General features: G+C 34.9%; 2 protein-coding genes across 3 annotated transcripts in view; one reads left to right on the forward strand and one right to left on the reverse strand.

The window, feature by feature from the left end:
• The window catches only part of LOC121378577 (CMT1A duplicated region transcript 1 protein-like), a 28,311-nt gene extending 11,298 nt beyond the window's left edge, over positions 1 to 17,013 (reverse strand). The window contains exons 1-5 of the mRNA XM_041506825.1: positions 16,880 to 17,013; positions 14,162 to 14,770; positions 13,226 to 13,680; positions 3,110 to 3,345; positions 1,432 to 1,635 (exon numbers count right to left, since the gene is read on the reverse strand). Coding sequence (XP_041362759.1) covers positions 1,432 to 1,635; positions 3,110 to 3,345; positions 13,226 to 13,680; positions 14,162 to 14,738 — 1,472 coding nt within the window. The 5' untranslated portion in view covers positions 14,739 to 14,770; positions 16,880 to 17,013. The remainder of the gene's footprint in view (positions 1 to 1,431; positions 1,636 to 3,109; positions 3,346 to 13,225; positions 13,681 to 14,161; positions 14,771 to 16,879) is intronic.
• A 499-nt stretch (positions 17,014 to 17,512) lies between these two features.
• LOC121378576 (dynein heavy chain 3, axonemal-like) overlaps positions 17,513 to 17,684 on the forward strand; it is a 128,908-nt gene continuing 128,736 nt past the window's right edge. For both annotated transcript variants that reach the window (XM_041506821.1, XM_041506822.1), the window contains exon 1: positions 17,513 to 17,657. In XM_041506821.1, coding sequence (XP_041362755.1) covers positions 17,637 to 17,657 — 21 coding nt within the window. In that variant the 5' untranslated portion in view covers positions 17,513 to 17,636. The remainder of the gene's footprint in view (positions 17,658 to 17,684) is intronic.

The raw sequence follows: 17,684 nt of genomic DNA on the forward strand, positions 1-17,684 counted from the left end.
GTGTGTGTGTGTGTGTGTGTGTTTGTGTGTGTGTGTGTGCGCCCCACCGTTTGCACCTTCCTACGCTACTGGTATATGTACTTAGTTAAACAAATTTTTAAATGTGTGTGTTAGTCTGGGTTATGTTTTTGCTTGTGCGTGTATACTGGTGTGTGGGGGCTTATTTTGTAGGCTATTGTTTATTTGGGGGCAGATTTGTTGTTGTTACTGGGGTTTTTTTTGCGGGGGGGGGGGAGGTAAAATTGTTGTGGGGGTTTAATTTTTAAAATATTAGGATTTTGTTTGCCTGCCACTTGCACTTATAATCATGTATACAACAATGTCTTCATTTTAACATGTTGGGCATCTACCTACCTTAAATAATCGGCATGCAAGACTAACATAAATATGTTTATACAAATATTTTGATGTAAATAAAACAAGTACTCTTACAAGGTAGTTGTATTTAGGTTAAATTATATATTTAGCTGTTATTACATCAAAATTTACACTTTATAATGCAATGTATATTGGCCTAATTGATTTGCAGCAAACAAAATATTTCGTTAAACAGCGCGGGTGCAGGAAATTGTGTAGAGGAAGTCTAAACTGGTTAGTGGTGTTTTTAGGGGAGGGGTCGAGTCATGCGTCCCCAGAAATACATTGAAAAAAACCATAATATAGCATGTGGGAAAGGGGACTGTTCTGATCGAAATATTACATATAGTTTGTCCCATCCGCCAACAAAAATGCTTTTGGTTTGATGTAAAATAAAAATAAAAGTGTTTTTGAAATAACAAACATATACTATTTTTGAGTGTAATTTAGAAAACAACTGGCTCAGAAACAAATAACTTGTAGTAAATTGCATAGTATGAAAAAATGCATTCCCCATGGGACGCACTATAAACATGTTTCTATTATCTAACTATTACAACTGTGTCACTGTCACACACAATTCATTAAAACTAGGCATTTGTATGTTTAAATGAAATTATGATAATTAATGTGAGGCGAGATTGCAGCTTAAAAAAAAAAATTCAAAAATTTCCATGCAAGAAAACTAAAACAATCAGGGTGGGTGACAGCTCGCTAGATTAATCTCCTATATTTAACACATGGTCAATTATAACAAAACGCTAACAGAACAAAAACATACACACAGTCAATACTTAAATTCATGTAATTTGTGTGACTTGCCCATCAGAAGGTAAAATGCTGTTCGACCCTACCTTTAAGATATTTGAACCATATGGTTTAAACCTCATCATTTAAGACATTACCATATTGAGCTTTGATATTTCATCCTTTTGTAGTCCTCTTTCTTCAAAATTCACAAGCTAAGGGGAGGTAAAAATGCCTCTCCTTGAACTAGTCTCAGTGAAGTGATGGGGAGCGACAGAGTTAGGCGAGGTGTGGTGGTTAATAACAATCAATGTTTGTTGTATTTACCTGATGCTGGTGTCATAGCTGCCGCTGAGCACAATCCCCTTGGCCTCACACAGACACACACAGCGCACAGACCCTGCGTGTCCGGTGATCATAGGACCCTTTTCCTTGCCCGACTCGCAGTCGATGAAACGCACCTTGCGGTCCTTCGAACCTAGTGCAATCAGCTTACTACCATCAGTGTGCATCACACGGTTTACGTCCTCCCTAACAGTAAAAAACAATTAATATATAATCACCAAACAATCAGCTGAATGAAACTGAATGTTTACCACATTTTGAGTTTGTATAGCTAGTTGGCTTACAAAAATCGACTTCTTTCACTCTATTTAAACAAATTTAATTCATTATTAATTAATGTGGAACTATCAAATGAACAAAAACACACAGAACTAATATGTATTATTTACTGAAGTCAAAGGTAATAGTTTTGAAGTGGTATGTAATCAAAACAAAAATCAGTATATAACGTTAAAAAAAGTCCGAAAGTATAGAGCACAAAGTATAAATAAATACAAAATGTATATAGATGGTGCATATAACAAATACTTAAGTCACACATAAGTAGTGAACAATGCCAGCTGTATGGAAACAAAAAACTATTAAGACTGGGTTACTGAAATCCTACTACCAAGTAATACAAAAGATTTATAAAGACTGAGTACACACTATTATGGACACAATCGATAAAACAAGGTAACTATTAACCAATATCAGTACAAAGTCATGTTTAAGGCATCATTTCTATTAGAATGATTTGTATTCAACTGTAATATTAAAGAGAATGACCCTAGTTTCAGAACTATAGAGATTTTCAGCTGCAAATAAAATGCATTCAAAGCCTACCATAAACACTACAATGTCCAGAAACAGACTGAATTTGACAAAATTTATAATTTTAGCAAGAAGTTGTAATTAATGAGTAATATAATGGTGAAAACCCCTATGATAGTTGGACATATTTTACACTCCCTAATAACTACGGTCAGTGCCTTTAAGCTTCCAAAGTTTTATATTAAAGTCTGAAATGAAAGAATAAATCTTTGATGTTATGGCAGAAATCAAATCAAGGTGGATCAGGCCTTTTATTACATGCTCATTTAATCTTACTATAGTAACAAAGCCAATTCTGAACATGCAATACAGAAATATTTGATTGAACATGTGTGATACAAAATACTGCATGTGTAGTACATGTTCACCCGAATGACGTCATGACTCCAGCCAGGATGCTCAGCATTCCATCAATTCCATAAAATTCAACAAACTTTCCAGACGGAAGTAAGTTGTGTTATTTAATTAAACTTTTGTTAATCATAATATATACAAAGGTGGAATGTAATAAATACAGAACCACAAACCCATTGGTTTGTTATGTTATTTATTGCACATGTTTATTGTGAACATGATTTATACCACTCGACCACAATGCAGTCTTGTGGTATAATATTCTTGGGCACTATAAACTTGTACAATAAATAACATGGCAAAACAACGGCTATGTGGTTCCGTCTATATATCAACTATCAACATCCATTTGTCCTACTGATTGTCTGCCCTTCCATTTTCTTTGGAAAGAGTCCAGCAATACTTAAATGCTCTTTTTGTCAACATGTTTTTATTTTACAGTTGACAGTTGCATAATGGGGTATCTGTATACACTTGTGTTTACACTACTTACTGAGTGCACAACACCATCACATTGTAGGCTCCACAGTACACATTGCGCTCCTCCATGATCACTTTCTGGGTCTCAATACCGCTGTACGCCGTCGCAAAGCTGACGTCGCTCTTGAACATTGTCTTGACAACGGCATCGTCATTGCACATGACGTCCGTGCTACCAGACAACAGCTTGGGAACTTCGACGTTGATGTCATTGGCGTAAAATGGGTTGGCACTCTGGGCTGCAGCTCCCTGGCAAAAACAACTTATACTGTTAGTATGTAAGAGTACAACAGAAACGAAATATAAACGGAAACCAAATTTAAACATTTAGTTATAATACTGTTACAACATTATTAACTACAAGCCATATGGTCTGTCTATTTTACGGTATACTTTGTATTCCCAATAATGTGCAGAAAGTGCTATTCCTACTTTTGCTTTTATGTAAGTATCACAAATTGTCTTATAAAATACCTACCAGGTACGTTAAACATTTCAAACAAGGATGATATTGTTATTATAATTACATGACATCATTCATAATTGTTTTCAGTACGTCATTACACAGCTGCAGTTGGGTAAAATCTTCATGGGTTGATTTTCCTTTCAGCTAAAAACCAATTTTAATGTCATATTTTTAGTAATTTTTATAAAATCGAAATAGCTTTTATATGTCATCTCCTGATATCTGACTACAACTTGACAAAAACATATTTTTTATCTGGTTTTAACTTTGGTGTATTTATTATACAGTTAACCTTTAACATGGGAAAATGCTGCTGATGTGAGCGACTCCTTTAAAAGAATATAAGACAACAACATGTGAAAGGATAGCTGATGTACCCTAGAAGACAAAATATTGGGATGCTATACCTAGATAATAAAATGAATAAAAACAGAGCATGCCAGTCCAGTTCATTTATAATACACAGGCCATTGTTCATGTCATCACAAAGAGGAAATACAATTATACAAAATAGAATGTAGTAGAACGGAAAGATAAACTTAATTAGAAAATTAATCAAAAGATACCGGTAAATATATATATATAAAAGTGTTTAATAGTAGGTTTGGTCCACATTTTAGATGCCGTTATTGTTACTTTACCAAACAGAATTTTACAAATAGTTTGGACATGGTGCATAAAGAAAGTTTCTTGTATTTTTAAGATCTGATATTCAATCTCATAAAGTTTTATGTGTGTTGCTATAGGCTTATGCACTAGATGTGTACGTATGCATCGACAAAAGCATGTATTATGCAGTTAATAAATTTGCTTTATGTAATACGTGTAGGAAGCACAGAGTATATTAAGTAGAGTTAATTTACTGGTTAAATATGAATTATTATTATATACATAGCAATGAAATATATAGATCTACAGAAATCATAAAAGTGATATTCAGTGAAAAGTCATATTCTAAAAACATAGAAATCATATTTATATTTTTATAAACAATTGTACCTATAAAAAATGGATATAAAGTGCAATTACAATAAAAATATCTAAAACTGATTGAATACAAAGCTAAATAATGATGACACAATGTCCTGTCGTTGAGTGTAATTTTTAAACCTGTCATTCAATTCTTTTTGTATTTGGATGGATCATTCTGTTAGGTATTTTTGCACAGCAGTATTATTAAGTAAATATTAATTAAATAAAGATAGTTTTTATTTGTATTTCTTTTAAAAATACCACAGTCAAGTAAATTTTCAAAAAAAGTCCAACCGAAAGAAATATATAACGGCGTTACGCATTTTCAATAGGATCAGGGAAAGACATTAACAAAAAAGCGAAAGATATTGTCAAAAACTAGGAAAGATGTATATAATAAATAGACCATTTCATGGTATTTTTTCGAATACAATTTTTATGTCAACTCGTTATGTGTGAAAAACATATTTTTACTCATTGCTTTGCAATTCGTAAAAATATTGCTTTTACACATCACTCATTGACATAAAAATCATATTTGAAAAAAAACACGAAATAGCCTCTTTGTATCCACTAAATTCTGATTAATTACTTGAGTTAACGAAAAAACTTAAATGCCTAATCAAAATCTACTGGCTACTAATCCATAATTAACCAGTAAATTAACTTTACTTAATATGCTCTATACTTCATACATATATATTGTTTGCATTAATAATGTACATAATAATGGTCTAGGTTTGTAATTGTATAGAGTTAGTTTGTTATTGTTTACTACTTTATTGTAATATTTGTATGGTAACAGAAACACCCAAACATTTAAAAAACCTGCAAATGACATACAGGTAGCATGGTCTCAAAGGTACTGTTTGCAGGTTTTTTATTATCGACCCGTCTTATTTGTTTTTAACGACTACAAAACATAAAAATTAATAACTTTTGTCATACGAAAACAATCGCTCAGTCTGGAGTAATAAAACACACTGATAAAATACATGTAACTGGATCTTAATATCAGGCTTAATTAACCACATGCAACCATGCTTTAAATAAACAAATTAAATACGTTAATCGGACTATACAAATGAAATAAAAACAGTTGTAGAGAAATCACAAGTGAGTGATAAAATCGTCACACAAAGGGCTTTACCCGGTGTGTAAACGGGTCATTTAGCAATTACACACTCTATCTGGTTTTGTAGGTCAGATAGCAGGTTCAAGATTGTAACCTGTCTGTTTTGACTACTGCCGGTCTAGCAACACACAGAGGTGTGTGGGGTATTAGTCATGGATAACAGTGATCCTCTCTGATAACCAGGTCGACATTCAAATCACTCGACTATCTTGTAGGATTTCCGACTAACAGCTCCAGAGTTAATCCCATTCTCACAAATATTTGGTCAGTGCATACAAAGAATCAATATCCATTACATTTTATTTTTTTCTGACTTATCAACTGATAAATATTAACTAAATTATGACGAGTGTGGATTCTAGTGTTTGGAATTAATTTTAAAATGTATTGGTCAGTGTTAGGACATTTAATATTTTTTTCAGACAAATATTTGGTCAGCACATATACATGTAAGAAATCATTATTTTCACTTATTTTGTCTGTTATGTTTTAATCACAGGGGAAGCTAAAGCTGCCCCAACCAATGTCAGACATATAATAGTGATCAATTAAGTCTCACAATTCATGAAAATGAGACAACAGGTTACCTGAATTTTAATTTGCTTAACCAATAAATATGTAATTTTTTTAATTCTGAGAGGCCTGCAAAACAGCCAGTCCCATTGAGTAGCAGCAGTGCCAGTAAAGGATCAAAGACAGGACAGCACATACCACAACATTTGATACAGCAATCATGGGATACTGGTTGGATTAACTGACTGGTCTGGATTCATCACGCCTCACTCAGCTACATTGTGTCTTTTTACAAATAGAGTATCTTCTTTAAACAACAGTTATGCTAATAAGTATCTTCTTTTATCAACAGTTATGCTAATCAGTATCTTCTTTTATCAACAGTTATGCTAATCAGTATCTTCTTTCATGAACAGTTATGCTAATCAGTATCTTCTTTCATCATCAGTTATGCTAATCAGTATCTTCTTTCATCATCAGTTATGCTAATCAGTATTATAAATCCAAATTTTATTGAGTGCTAAACATTATTTGTGATGATAGGGAACATAATGTAGATTTGAAATCTTGAAGTTGTATTATAAAATAAAATTTTGCTGACTATCAAAAATTATATCTGCAATGTTAAAACATGTAAATGTAGAACTACTTATATGCAAGCTATATATTAAAAATAAGGTGGTGACAAAAAAAAAGATTGAAACGGCATCTTTCTTATTTGTAAAATAGCCATTTGCACGACATGTAGTTAGTAACCAATGTGAGTTTTGTATTTGCAATTATTCACAGGGTGATCAATATCAGGTCAATATACATTGAACCATGTTAATCCAGTAAAGATTAGTCTGGCGGGGTTGCACAATAAACATGGTGGAAAACCATTAACAAGAAGATTCCATGACTCATTATAACGTACATTACTGTTCCGCTTTACTAATCTTGTAAGTAATTACTTCCAATCCCATGAACAATATCAAATTAACCCAACATTCAAAGATGCAATGAAGCAGAAACATGTATGGGTTACTGGGGGTTTATACATTGTGTTCTTCGAAGGATATGTAATGACTTAGTCGAATGACTTGGGTGTAAATTGAAATCAGTGCGGTCGTTTGTTGTGAGCCGATGTCCACTGGATGAATGCCTGCAGAAACTAATCAACCAGTAAAAACAGTCGTATCAGAAAAATACATTAATTCAGTTCAGATGTACCATTTACCCATGGATGCTACCTTCTAAAAACAAATTTACATCCCAACCAGTGATTGATGACTAGTACATTTAAAGGTCTGGAATATGCTGTCCTATGTGCAGTGGTGTAGCGTGGGTTGCCAGCGCCCGGGGCAAGGCAAATATTGCACCCCCTAACCATTGGACCGTTATCACTCCCCAAGTCCCTTCCACCAGTCCACACTATGCCACTGCCTATATGGGACATTTTACAGGGTTAGTTCTGGGTGTGCAGAACATTTCACCAAATTATCTATTAAACTTCAAAATGTTTATTAGCGATAACTGAAAACTGATTAGCAAATAATGTTATATGTTTTAAAATTGTGTAGTGATCTCTGAAACTTGTGTAGGCCTAGTGATCTCTGAAACTTGTGTAGTGATCTCTGAAACTTGTGTAGTGATATCTAAAACTTGTGTAGTGATCTCTGAAACTTGTGTAGTGATCTCTAAAACTTGTGAAGTGATCTCTGAAACTTGTGTAGTGATCTCTGAAACTTGTGTAGGCCTAGTGATTTCTGAAACTTGTGAAGTGTTCTCTAAAACTTGTGTAGTGATCTCTGAAACTTGTGTAGGCCTAGTGATTTCTGAAACTTGTGAAGTGATCTCTAAAATTTGTGTAGTGATCTCTGAAACTTGTGTAGTGATCTCTGAAACTTGTGTAGTGATCTCTGAAACTTGTGTAGTGATCTCTGAAACTTGTGTAGGCCTAGTGATTTCTGAAACTTGTGAAGTGATCTCTAAAACTTGTGTAGTGATCTCTGAAACTTGTGTAGTGATCTCTGAAACTTGTGTAGTGATTTCTTAAACTTGTGAAGTGATCTCTAAAACTTGTGTAGTGATCTCTGAAACTTGTGTAGTGATCTCTGAAACTTGTGTAGTGAATTGCAATGCTATACAAACTGTTCCCTGCCCGCCATTATCTTCCAACAAAATATTAATCATTAGATGAAATTCATTCGCCAAATTAAAATAACATTTGCCAATTGTGTTAAAAATGTGCAGCTGGTGAATTTGATGAGTCAGAGCTAGTCTTGTTTTACATGCCATGCTTCGAAGCATTACGACATTGTAAAGAAAGGTGAGAATGTGGCATGATGTACATTAGTCTATGGTGCAACAGATCATGACATTTATCATCATCAGTTGACCAATTAATACTCTCTCCCCATATCAACCAATGTCCTATGACTGGTACATAAAATAGCAATGGATAGTTTAAAATGTGCTGTGTTTCATAAAACATTACATATACAATGGTTATATATTCCTTTCCCTTGTCAACTATACTCCCATAGCCTGTTCCAGCAAACACTTTAAGTGTTTTTGACAATAATTCCAGTGTGGCATGACATAAAAACATTATTATTTCTTGGGTTGGTTTTTGTATCCTATACATACAGAAACAGATCTCAAAATGGTTATGTAGAGACACAGTAACAACAGAATGATCAAATCTAGAAATTAGGATGAAAATATCATTTCAAACTCCACGAAGAGACTACATTCTTCAGTGTGGGGAAGTATTGGTGTTTTATTAAATATACTGATCAGCGTTTTTTTACAAATTGCACATTAAAAAAAATTCATTTCAGTGAGATGTGTTAAGAAATAGTAATTTAATTTACCTAATTCACAGAATAAACTAAAATTTCTATAAATTGTTATCAAATATCAATATAAATCAACTACAGGGCTTAAAATAGCCACCTGCAAAAAGCAGTCAATTTTTAGACCAGGCAGGTGGAAAAAATTTCACACTAAAATTTCCTAAAAATCACAGGTAATTTTTCAAATGACAGACGTATGTACGATCATCTCATCTTCTATTTAGCTGAAGCTGAGCTTGTGATTCTGTGATATTTTAATTTTATATTGCTCTAAAATACATCTAAAACATTGTAATTTTTCACACATTATCCCAAGCTCTCCACTCAATCCATGCTGTCTTATTTCCAGCAGGCCATATTTTTTCTTAGCAGGCCATTTTTTTTTTTTGGCCTGCTATTTTAAAAAAACTAATAGCAGGCCATATTTTACTTCTTATTTTGAGCCCTGAACTAATCGATCTCAGCAAGATTAAAGTTATCGATATTTTTTTACTTTCACTAATATTATATTGTCCAAAGCCTTTTAAATCCTTGGTGAATTGGTATTTCTTTTACAAAACACTTCTGACAGGTGACTTGAAGTGTTATAAAAGAGGTATAATCAATACTTAGCCAACATTAAGGCAAGTGAAAAGAACAGCTTTCCTGTATGGAGGAACTGATTACGAGATAAAACAACCATTTGCATTCATGTCAACATGAAGCCTGCACGCTTGCTGATAACATACAGCCGATTCAAACAGTGAAGATAAATTAATATTGCTCCATCAGTCACAAAAGCCACAACATTATGGCACGGCTTAATAAGGGCGAGTAATAAATAGAAACTAATCAATGTTCACATGCCAATAAAAATATTTAAAAATTGTTTAATGTTAGCAACATCTGGTATATTTTTCTAGTGGTGTTTGTACTACTGGCAGTATAGCCACTATTATTTAGAATTCCAGTTTACAAATATATGTTTTGGACACACACACACACACACACACACACACACACACACACCACACACACACACACACACACACACACACAGACACCACACACACATACACCACACACACAGGCACAGACACACACCACACACACAGACACCACACACACAGACACACAGACACACACCACACACACACACAGACACCACACACACCACACACACACACAGACACACACCACACACACACACACACAGACACACACACACACACACACAGACACAGACACAGACACACACACAGCAACTTTTGAGCGAGTGAATAATCAATAGGTTAGGATCCAAAATAAAATGTACATGAGCAATCCATTTGTTTGGAAATAAAGTATTAAATTTTGTAAACAAAAAGTCTTTCAACTACATATATTAATGAGTCAAGGGTATGGCAACCATGTTTGTTTTGTTTAATGACACCACTAGAGCACATTGATTTATTAATCATCGGCTATTGGATGTCAAACATTTGATTATTTTGACATATAGTGTTAGAAAGGAAAACCGCTACATTTTTCTATTAGTAGCAAGATCTTTTATATGTACCATCACACAGACAGGACAGCACATACCTTGGCCTTTGATATATCAGTCGTGGTGCACTGGCTGGAAATAGCCCAATGGGCCCATTGACAGGGATTGATCCCAGACCAACCGTGCATCAAGCGAGCGCTTTACAACTGGGCTACGTCCCGCCCACTTGGCCATCATGTGTGCAGAATGGTTATATGACAAATCAATGAGTGAGCGAGTGAGTGAGTGAATGAGTGAGTGATTGATTGGGTGGTTTGTGGGTGTGTGGGTAGGTACATGGATGGATGGATGGATGCATAAATGAATGAATGAATGAATGAATGATTGAATGAATGAATGAATGAATTAATTAATTAATTTAATGGTGGGGATACAAACTGGAGAATGGTCAATGTACTGAATTTATCTGTTTTATATTTATACTCTAAACATTTAAAAGCTGCAAGATTCCACTGTTTATACTAGGTTCAGAGATATTCTGATCAAGTGGCTTTGTCATTCACAATAAACGTATGATCAAATGGAAAGCCGGTGACCACTAAGAGAATAAATATCCTCTATGTCAGCCAGTACAATGAAAGACGGTAGACTTGTACTTTCAGTCACTTACTGCCGGATCATGTTCCTTTACTCATATATCACCTTCACCATTACCCTAAACCAAGGCACATACCAATGTAACACAATGCACACAGCAGGGGGTCCAGCTGACAAACACTTTATTAAGTGCTGAAAACCATAACAAATTAGGCTCTCACTATAATAACAAATGATTTTGTTAAAGCCTGGGAAACTGGCCTAATTGCAACCATTCACACAAATTCAGAAGCAATTTACATGTTGGTAGTTGCCTACATATGTACACCGCATGTTAGTAAACAAGTCATTAGTGAGGTCCCATGTGTGTTACACTCATAACTTTCTGTTATCAAACAAATCATTCATTTGTGTGAAAGTTTGAAAATACCACTGTGATCTTGGTACACAATTATATAGTTATGATACTAACTAATTTTTATTTGTAAACAAGTCATTAATGTGTATGACCTAACAGTGAAAGTTTGAATTTAGCACCCTGATACTGACATATAATTGTGATTTATTTACACGTGACCAGGACAATAACCGAACACTTTTGGTGCACAGCTGTAGTTTTTGTCACAACAGTTGGTGACATAATTTGAATACGTTGTTACACAAACACAGACAATGAGTTAACAACATAGTTCAATCAGTACTGCAGATTCTAAATTTTATGCTAATTAATTTCAAAGCAGCTCCTCAAAACAAGGTGCTAGTTGTAAGAAATCACACCACAGGGTGCTAGTTGTAAGAGTTCACACCACAGGGTGCTAGTTATAAGAATTCACACCACCAGGTGCCAGTTATAAGAGTTCACACCACCAGGTGCTAGTTATAAGAATTCACACCACAGGGTGCAAGTTATAAGAATTCATACCACCAGGTGCAAGTTATAAGAATTCATACCACTGGATGCTAGTTATAAGAATTCATACCACCAGGTGCTAGTTGTAAGAAATCACCCCCCCCCCCCAGGTGCTAGTTATAAGAGTTCACACCACAGGGTGCAAGTTATAAGAATTCATACCACCAGGTACAAGTTATAAGAATTCATACCACCGGATTCTAGTTATAAGAATTCATACCACTGGATGCTAGTTATAAGAATTCATACCACCAGGTGCTAGTTGTAAGAAATCACACCACCAGGTGCTAGTTATAAGAGATCACACCACAGGGTGCTAGTTATAAGAATTCACACCACCAGGTGCTAGTTATAAGAGTTCACACCACAGGGTGCAAGTTATAAGAATTCATACCACCAGGTACAAGTTATAAGAATTCATACCACCGGATGCTAGTTATAAGAATTCACAACACCAGGTGCTAGTTGTAAGAAATCACACTACAGGGTGCTAGTTATAATAATTCACACCACCAGGTGCTAGTTATAAGAGTTCACACCACAGGGTGCAAGTTATAAGAATTCATACCACAGGGTGCAAGTTATAAGAATTCATACCACAGGGTGCAAGTTATAAGAAATCACACTACAGGGTGCTAGTTATAATAATTCACACCACCAGGTGCTAGTTATAAGAATTCATACCACCAGGTACAAGTTATAAGAATTCATACCACCGGATGCTAGTTATAAGAATTCACAACACCAGGTGCTAGTTATAAGAAATCACACTACAGGGTGCTAGTTATAATAATTCACACAACCAGGTGCTAATTATAAGAGTTCACACCACAGGGTGCAAGTTATAAGAATTCATACCACAGGGTGCAAGTTATAAGAATTCATACCACCAGGTGCAAGTTATAAGAATTCATACCACCGGATGCTAGTTATAAGAATTCATACCACCAGGTGCTAGTTGTAAAAAATCACACTACAGGGTGCTAGTTATAAGAGTTCACACCATAGGGCACTAGTTGTAAGAGGAATCACACACCAGGATGTTAGTTGTAAAAGGGATTACACCCAGGGTGTTAGGTTATAAGAGGACTCACACCCAAGAGTGTTAGTTTCCTCTCTTTCTATCAACTTAATGTTGAAATAAACTATGTTAGACACCAAATAACTTTGTAGTTTAAATGTACTGAGCCGTTCCTATTCCATGTTTACAAGAGAATGGAGATGTACGAACCTGCATGAGCATGACCTCCTCCCACAGCTGTTGGTTCACATAGAACTCGTCATGCACCTCCTCCACCAGCACCCTCCAGTTCCTGTTCACACACAGTGCGTTGTTCAACGACGCCCTGTCCAGGAAACTCAGAATGTACTTGGCAATGTGCACGGGAAGACAGCGGACGAAGTCGCGGTACCTCGCCACACCGGAGTACGCTTTGGAAGCAGTCGGTACCACGAAGCAGGACGGGTCTACGGAGCTGGGTGTGTCATCAGAGAGACTTTCGTCACCGCTGTCACAGTTTATAATACTGTCTGGGGATGCATTCAGAAGCTCCCCTGTGAAGGGACCTTCCTCTATGTGACCGTACTCCAAGCGAGTTGCCACTAGAAGATCAAGTTCTGGATGATCATTTGTTTTAAACGAGCAGTAGGAACTAGCAATGGATGAAGCTTCGTAGTTTGTTGATTCTGAAAGAAAAAAAGTGTATTACACGTACATGTTCATTTCATGCTCATGTAACCAGTTTAAATTACATAGTCTAACCACTGCACCTTTGAGGATATTTATGAATACAAATCTGTCTGTTATTATACGTGTCTGTTAGGATCTCACCTGTTAAATAAAATGTTTAAATGACATGAAAGGAATAATTATTTAATAAGAATTAAGTATCATTAGCACCAAGATCATTTATTATAACACTTGGTCTAAAGTAGGAGATAGCATTTGATGCACCAGTAGCCATGGGGAAATGGTGGCCACTGATCCTGTGACTTATCCTACCTTACCAAAGCACAATATTTCAAATGAACCATTATGTTTAGTTTTCAACAAAAAGGTCATCTAACTGAATAAAAAGGCAAAATGCAAAAGTTTGTATAAAATGAGTAAAAAAAAATATAAAGGTAAAGATTGATTTTTTTTTTTTTATTGTTTTAGAACATTCACCTAAATTTCCCGCTGCAGCATCTTCTTCTAGTACAAGAAGAGTCCTGGCCTGCGACCCAATAACATGAAGCAAGTGTACGTCACACGACTGCAGCAAGGTCAAGGCAAAGTTTGCTTTAGTCCAGTAGTTAGAGTTGGCGAACCAGTCCCACGTTGTAGATGTCAACTGTTCGACGACACTCGACGTCAGCGCTCGGTCGGAACTCATGGTGCTGGTGTCCGTGTCCAGGCTTGGGTTGGTGCGAGTCCGGGCGTACACAAAGTCCTTGTTCATCAGCGGCTGAAGCAGCGACACCAGCTGTCGGAGAAGGTCCACGCTGTGTATTCGGCGTAACAAACCGAGCATGAAACGTCTTTTCGAATGATCACCAAGTCGCAGGAACCATTCTTTTACCGATTTTATTCGATACGTCAGAAGACATGTTTCACACTTCCCACACATCGTCGCCTTTTCTTTGTAGCCACATCTTAATTGTGGCGCACATCCCAGGTTGAATTCGTATTCCTCAACGTTGCATTCTGGGTGCTTCATCGTGTCAGTGGACTCGGAACTGACGAAGTTACACACTTGAAGCATCACAGCAGCAAACACTTCTGTCCCATATCATTCTGAAATATCAGATAAAATGACATAATGAACACTTGTGATAAATTACACACAATATATATATTTTAAAATTACTTTTAGAAACAAAATGAACCACTACACGTTCACAGGAGTTGACTTGTTCAAATACCTTGACTGTATTATGCATGTATTTACATGTTGGACATGCATACCTATCTTGTATTAATACACTGGTATTTAATCTGAGGTTAATTACCCCCCAGGGGGTAACAAGTTTGTTTATGGAATAGGGTGTGTGTAATGAGAAGACACCAGAGTTTGTAGAGTTTTTTAATAAAAACCACAAATTAAGTACTTTGGCCCATGCACTTATCTCTATTATTATTTTGTTTTCTGTCATGTGGTTACAATCAATTTCAATGCTTGGGCATGTTGATTCCACAGGACATTATCAAACAAAACAAGTGCCAATTGTCAAGCATTCAATCTATATTTTACATTAAAGGACTAATGACAGTTAATCATTTACAGAATTATTTAACTTTTTTGGCCGATCAAAGTGAATGCTAACTTACTAGTAAGCAATGTATCATATTATCTTGTACAAATGATATGACAAGTTTTGTTGTGGTTTTCCTCTTGTCATTTATGAAGGGCCTGGGTTGCAAATGGAACAAAACAATTGACCAATTCTGATTAGTACATGTAACAAAATAAAATAGTTTATATTGATAAACCACAGGTGTAATCATGAACTTGTAGCCACCTGACCAATGCATAACAATTATGATTACCTATCTATCGATAAGTCATAACAGTTGTTCACATTAAAACATTTCCTTAAGGTAATATACCCTATGCATTTATATAACAATCGTGGCTCTTCGTGTACTCTTTTATAGTTAATTTCATAATGATATTAAATAATCTATGTCATAATTAAAAGAATATTTCTCTACTGACATCTCACTCGGCATTTTTTAAATTATGGTGTCTCGTGCAAAAACTGTTTTACTGACAATTTTGTTCATCACATATGGTTATCATAATAAAAGTGACAAGTATCAAAGTTATGATATGATTGTTTAGTATGTATTTTTGTTTTTCATTCTGAGGAATTTATCAATGCAAAATGTTTTTTAAAAATCATATAGTGCAATGAAGCAATTTTATATTAAATGTAACTGTTAATTTATACATCAATAAATTGTCACCAAAAAAAAAGTCAACTTACAATTATAAACAATACATGTATAAATAGTAGACAGTGAAACAGGCATAAATAATTTTCTTCAATCCACCTTTCATAATCACTTCATGTCCGGTGTTTTATAGCAGAACAACATCAGTGAACATTTCAGTGATGTCATGCAATTATAGATTTAATTGTTAGAAAAACAACAATAAAAAACATATGCTTGTAACTTGATATTACTGAAAGTTAAATCTAGAAAGTACTACAAATGCGATTACTCCAACTAACTTGAAATAAAGTGCTGATTCACACTGATCAATCATTATCAATTTATCATAAATTAAAGAAAATAACATCCAATTAAATTATTTCCATTAATACTGTACTTAAAGGTAAAATATTTTACACATTTTGGAAGGACATCCTTTGGCACTGTCACTAACTGTAACCGTAACCTTCACTCTTATTTATGATAAATACTTATAATGTTCTTTATATGTGACAGTGCCAAAGGAAAGTCCTACTCAGATTTTTATTAAGATTAACAGTACTTGTTGGTAAAAAAACCAGAATGCTGTTTAAACAAGTATTGATCAAATTCAGAAATCGGTCTATGGCTGTACATCCTTTACAATAAGCAAAAACACAAACAATATTGAATTTTAAAAACAATCTACATACATGTAACAAATTGTACATATATTGAACTTGCTAATGTTAGTTCAAGTACCAGTATTGCTCTTAGCCGTAAATAACTGTACCACTAGACCAGTGACAGGATTTAGCCAGTGACCAAACTAACACGTTAATTCCTCAGCTTGTGTTTGTTTTCATTTGATACATCTATATAGCTGTTAAAACTTTAAAGTTATGATGTGTTAGAGAGTAGAGAGGTTGAGTACCGTAATGACTGAGGTTTGAATTCACACGAATCCTGACAAACACCAACACCTACCATGTATTCCTGTCACACATCCTGTATTTCACAATAATCACTCCATATAGAACGAGCACAGTGCTGCTGTTAAGCTGTAAACCTGTCTACCATTGAGATTACACGTCCCCAAGGATACAACCATTTGTTTGCTCAATTGAATTTCTATTGTTCAATACGATTTAGGGAATTATCTCCCTTGATGCGCAAAGTAAAAGCTACTGTGTGGTGATGTGTTGACCCACAGTCTTCAAATACAAATCATATTAAATACATATTCAAAATAATATAAATGAAGAACATCGGTCATGGTTTAATTCATTTTGTAAAATGTTACATCCATTGTAAAATTTACACTTCGCACTCGACAACAATCATAGAAGAATTACGTCCCTTCCTTTTGACCCGTATAGAAATATTGTTGTATAATTTATGCATTTATCAGTTACATATACCACATGAGATATTATGGCATAAAGGAACGTAAATACACATATTTGTCCCTAATATTTGTAATAATAATAATAACAACAACCAGACAAAAGTGTTTTGTTTTAGGAGGGGATTAGAATGCAAGCCTACACATTCTACTATTTGCCGTCTGCTACCGGAAATTGATACGAATTTCCTTAGCAACTAATGCCCGGATGTTGATTACAAAATGGAGGATGCCTTTCAAGTAATTTCGTACGAGATGAAAGATTTCTATTATAACGTATAGTCTTTCTCGTAACACAATTATTGGAGGCTTGAACTGAAAGTGACATTAAACGTCAAAATGGCACTTGAAAGAGCCAAGGTTGGTTTTGACTATATGTAAAACTTT

This window comes from Gigantopelta aegis, chromosome 8 (assembly GCF_016097555.1).
Source record: "Gigantopelta aegis isolate Gae_Host chromosome 8, Gae_host_genome, whole genome shotgun sequence".
Lineage (NCBI taxonomy): Eukaryota > Metazoa > Mollusca > Gastropoda > Neomphalida > Peltospiridae > Gigantopelta > Gigantopelta aegis.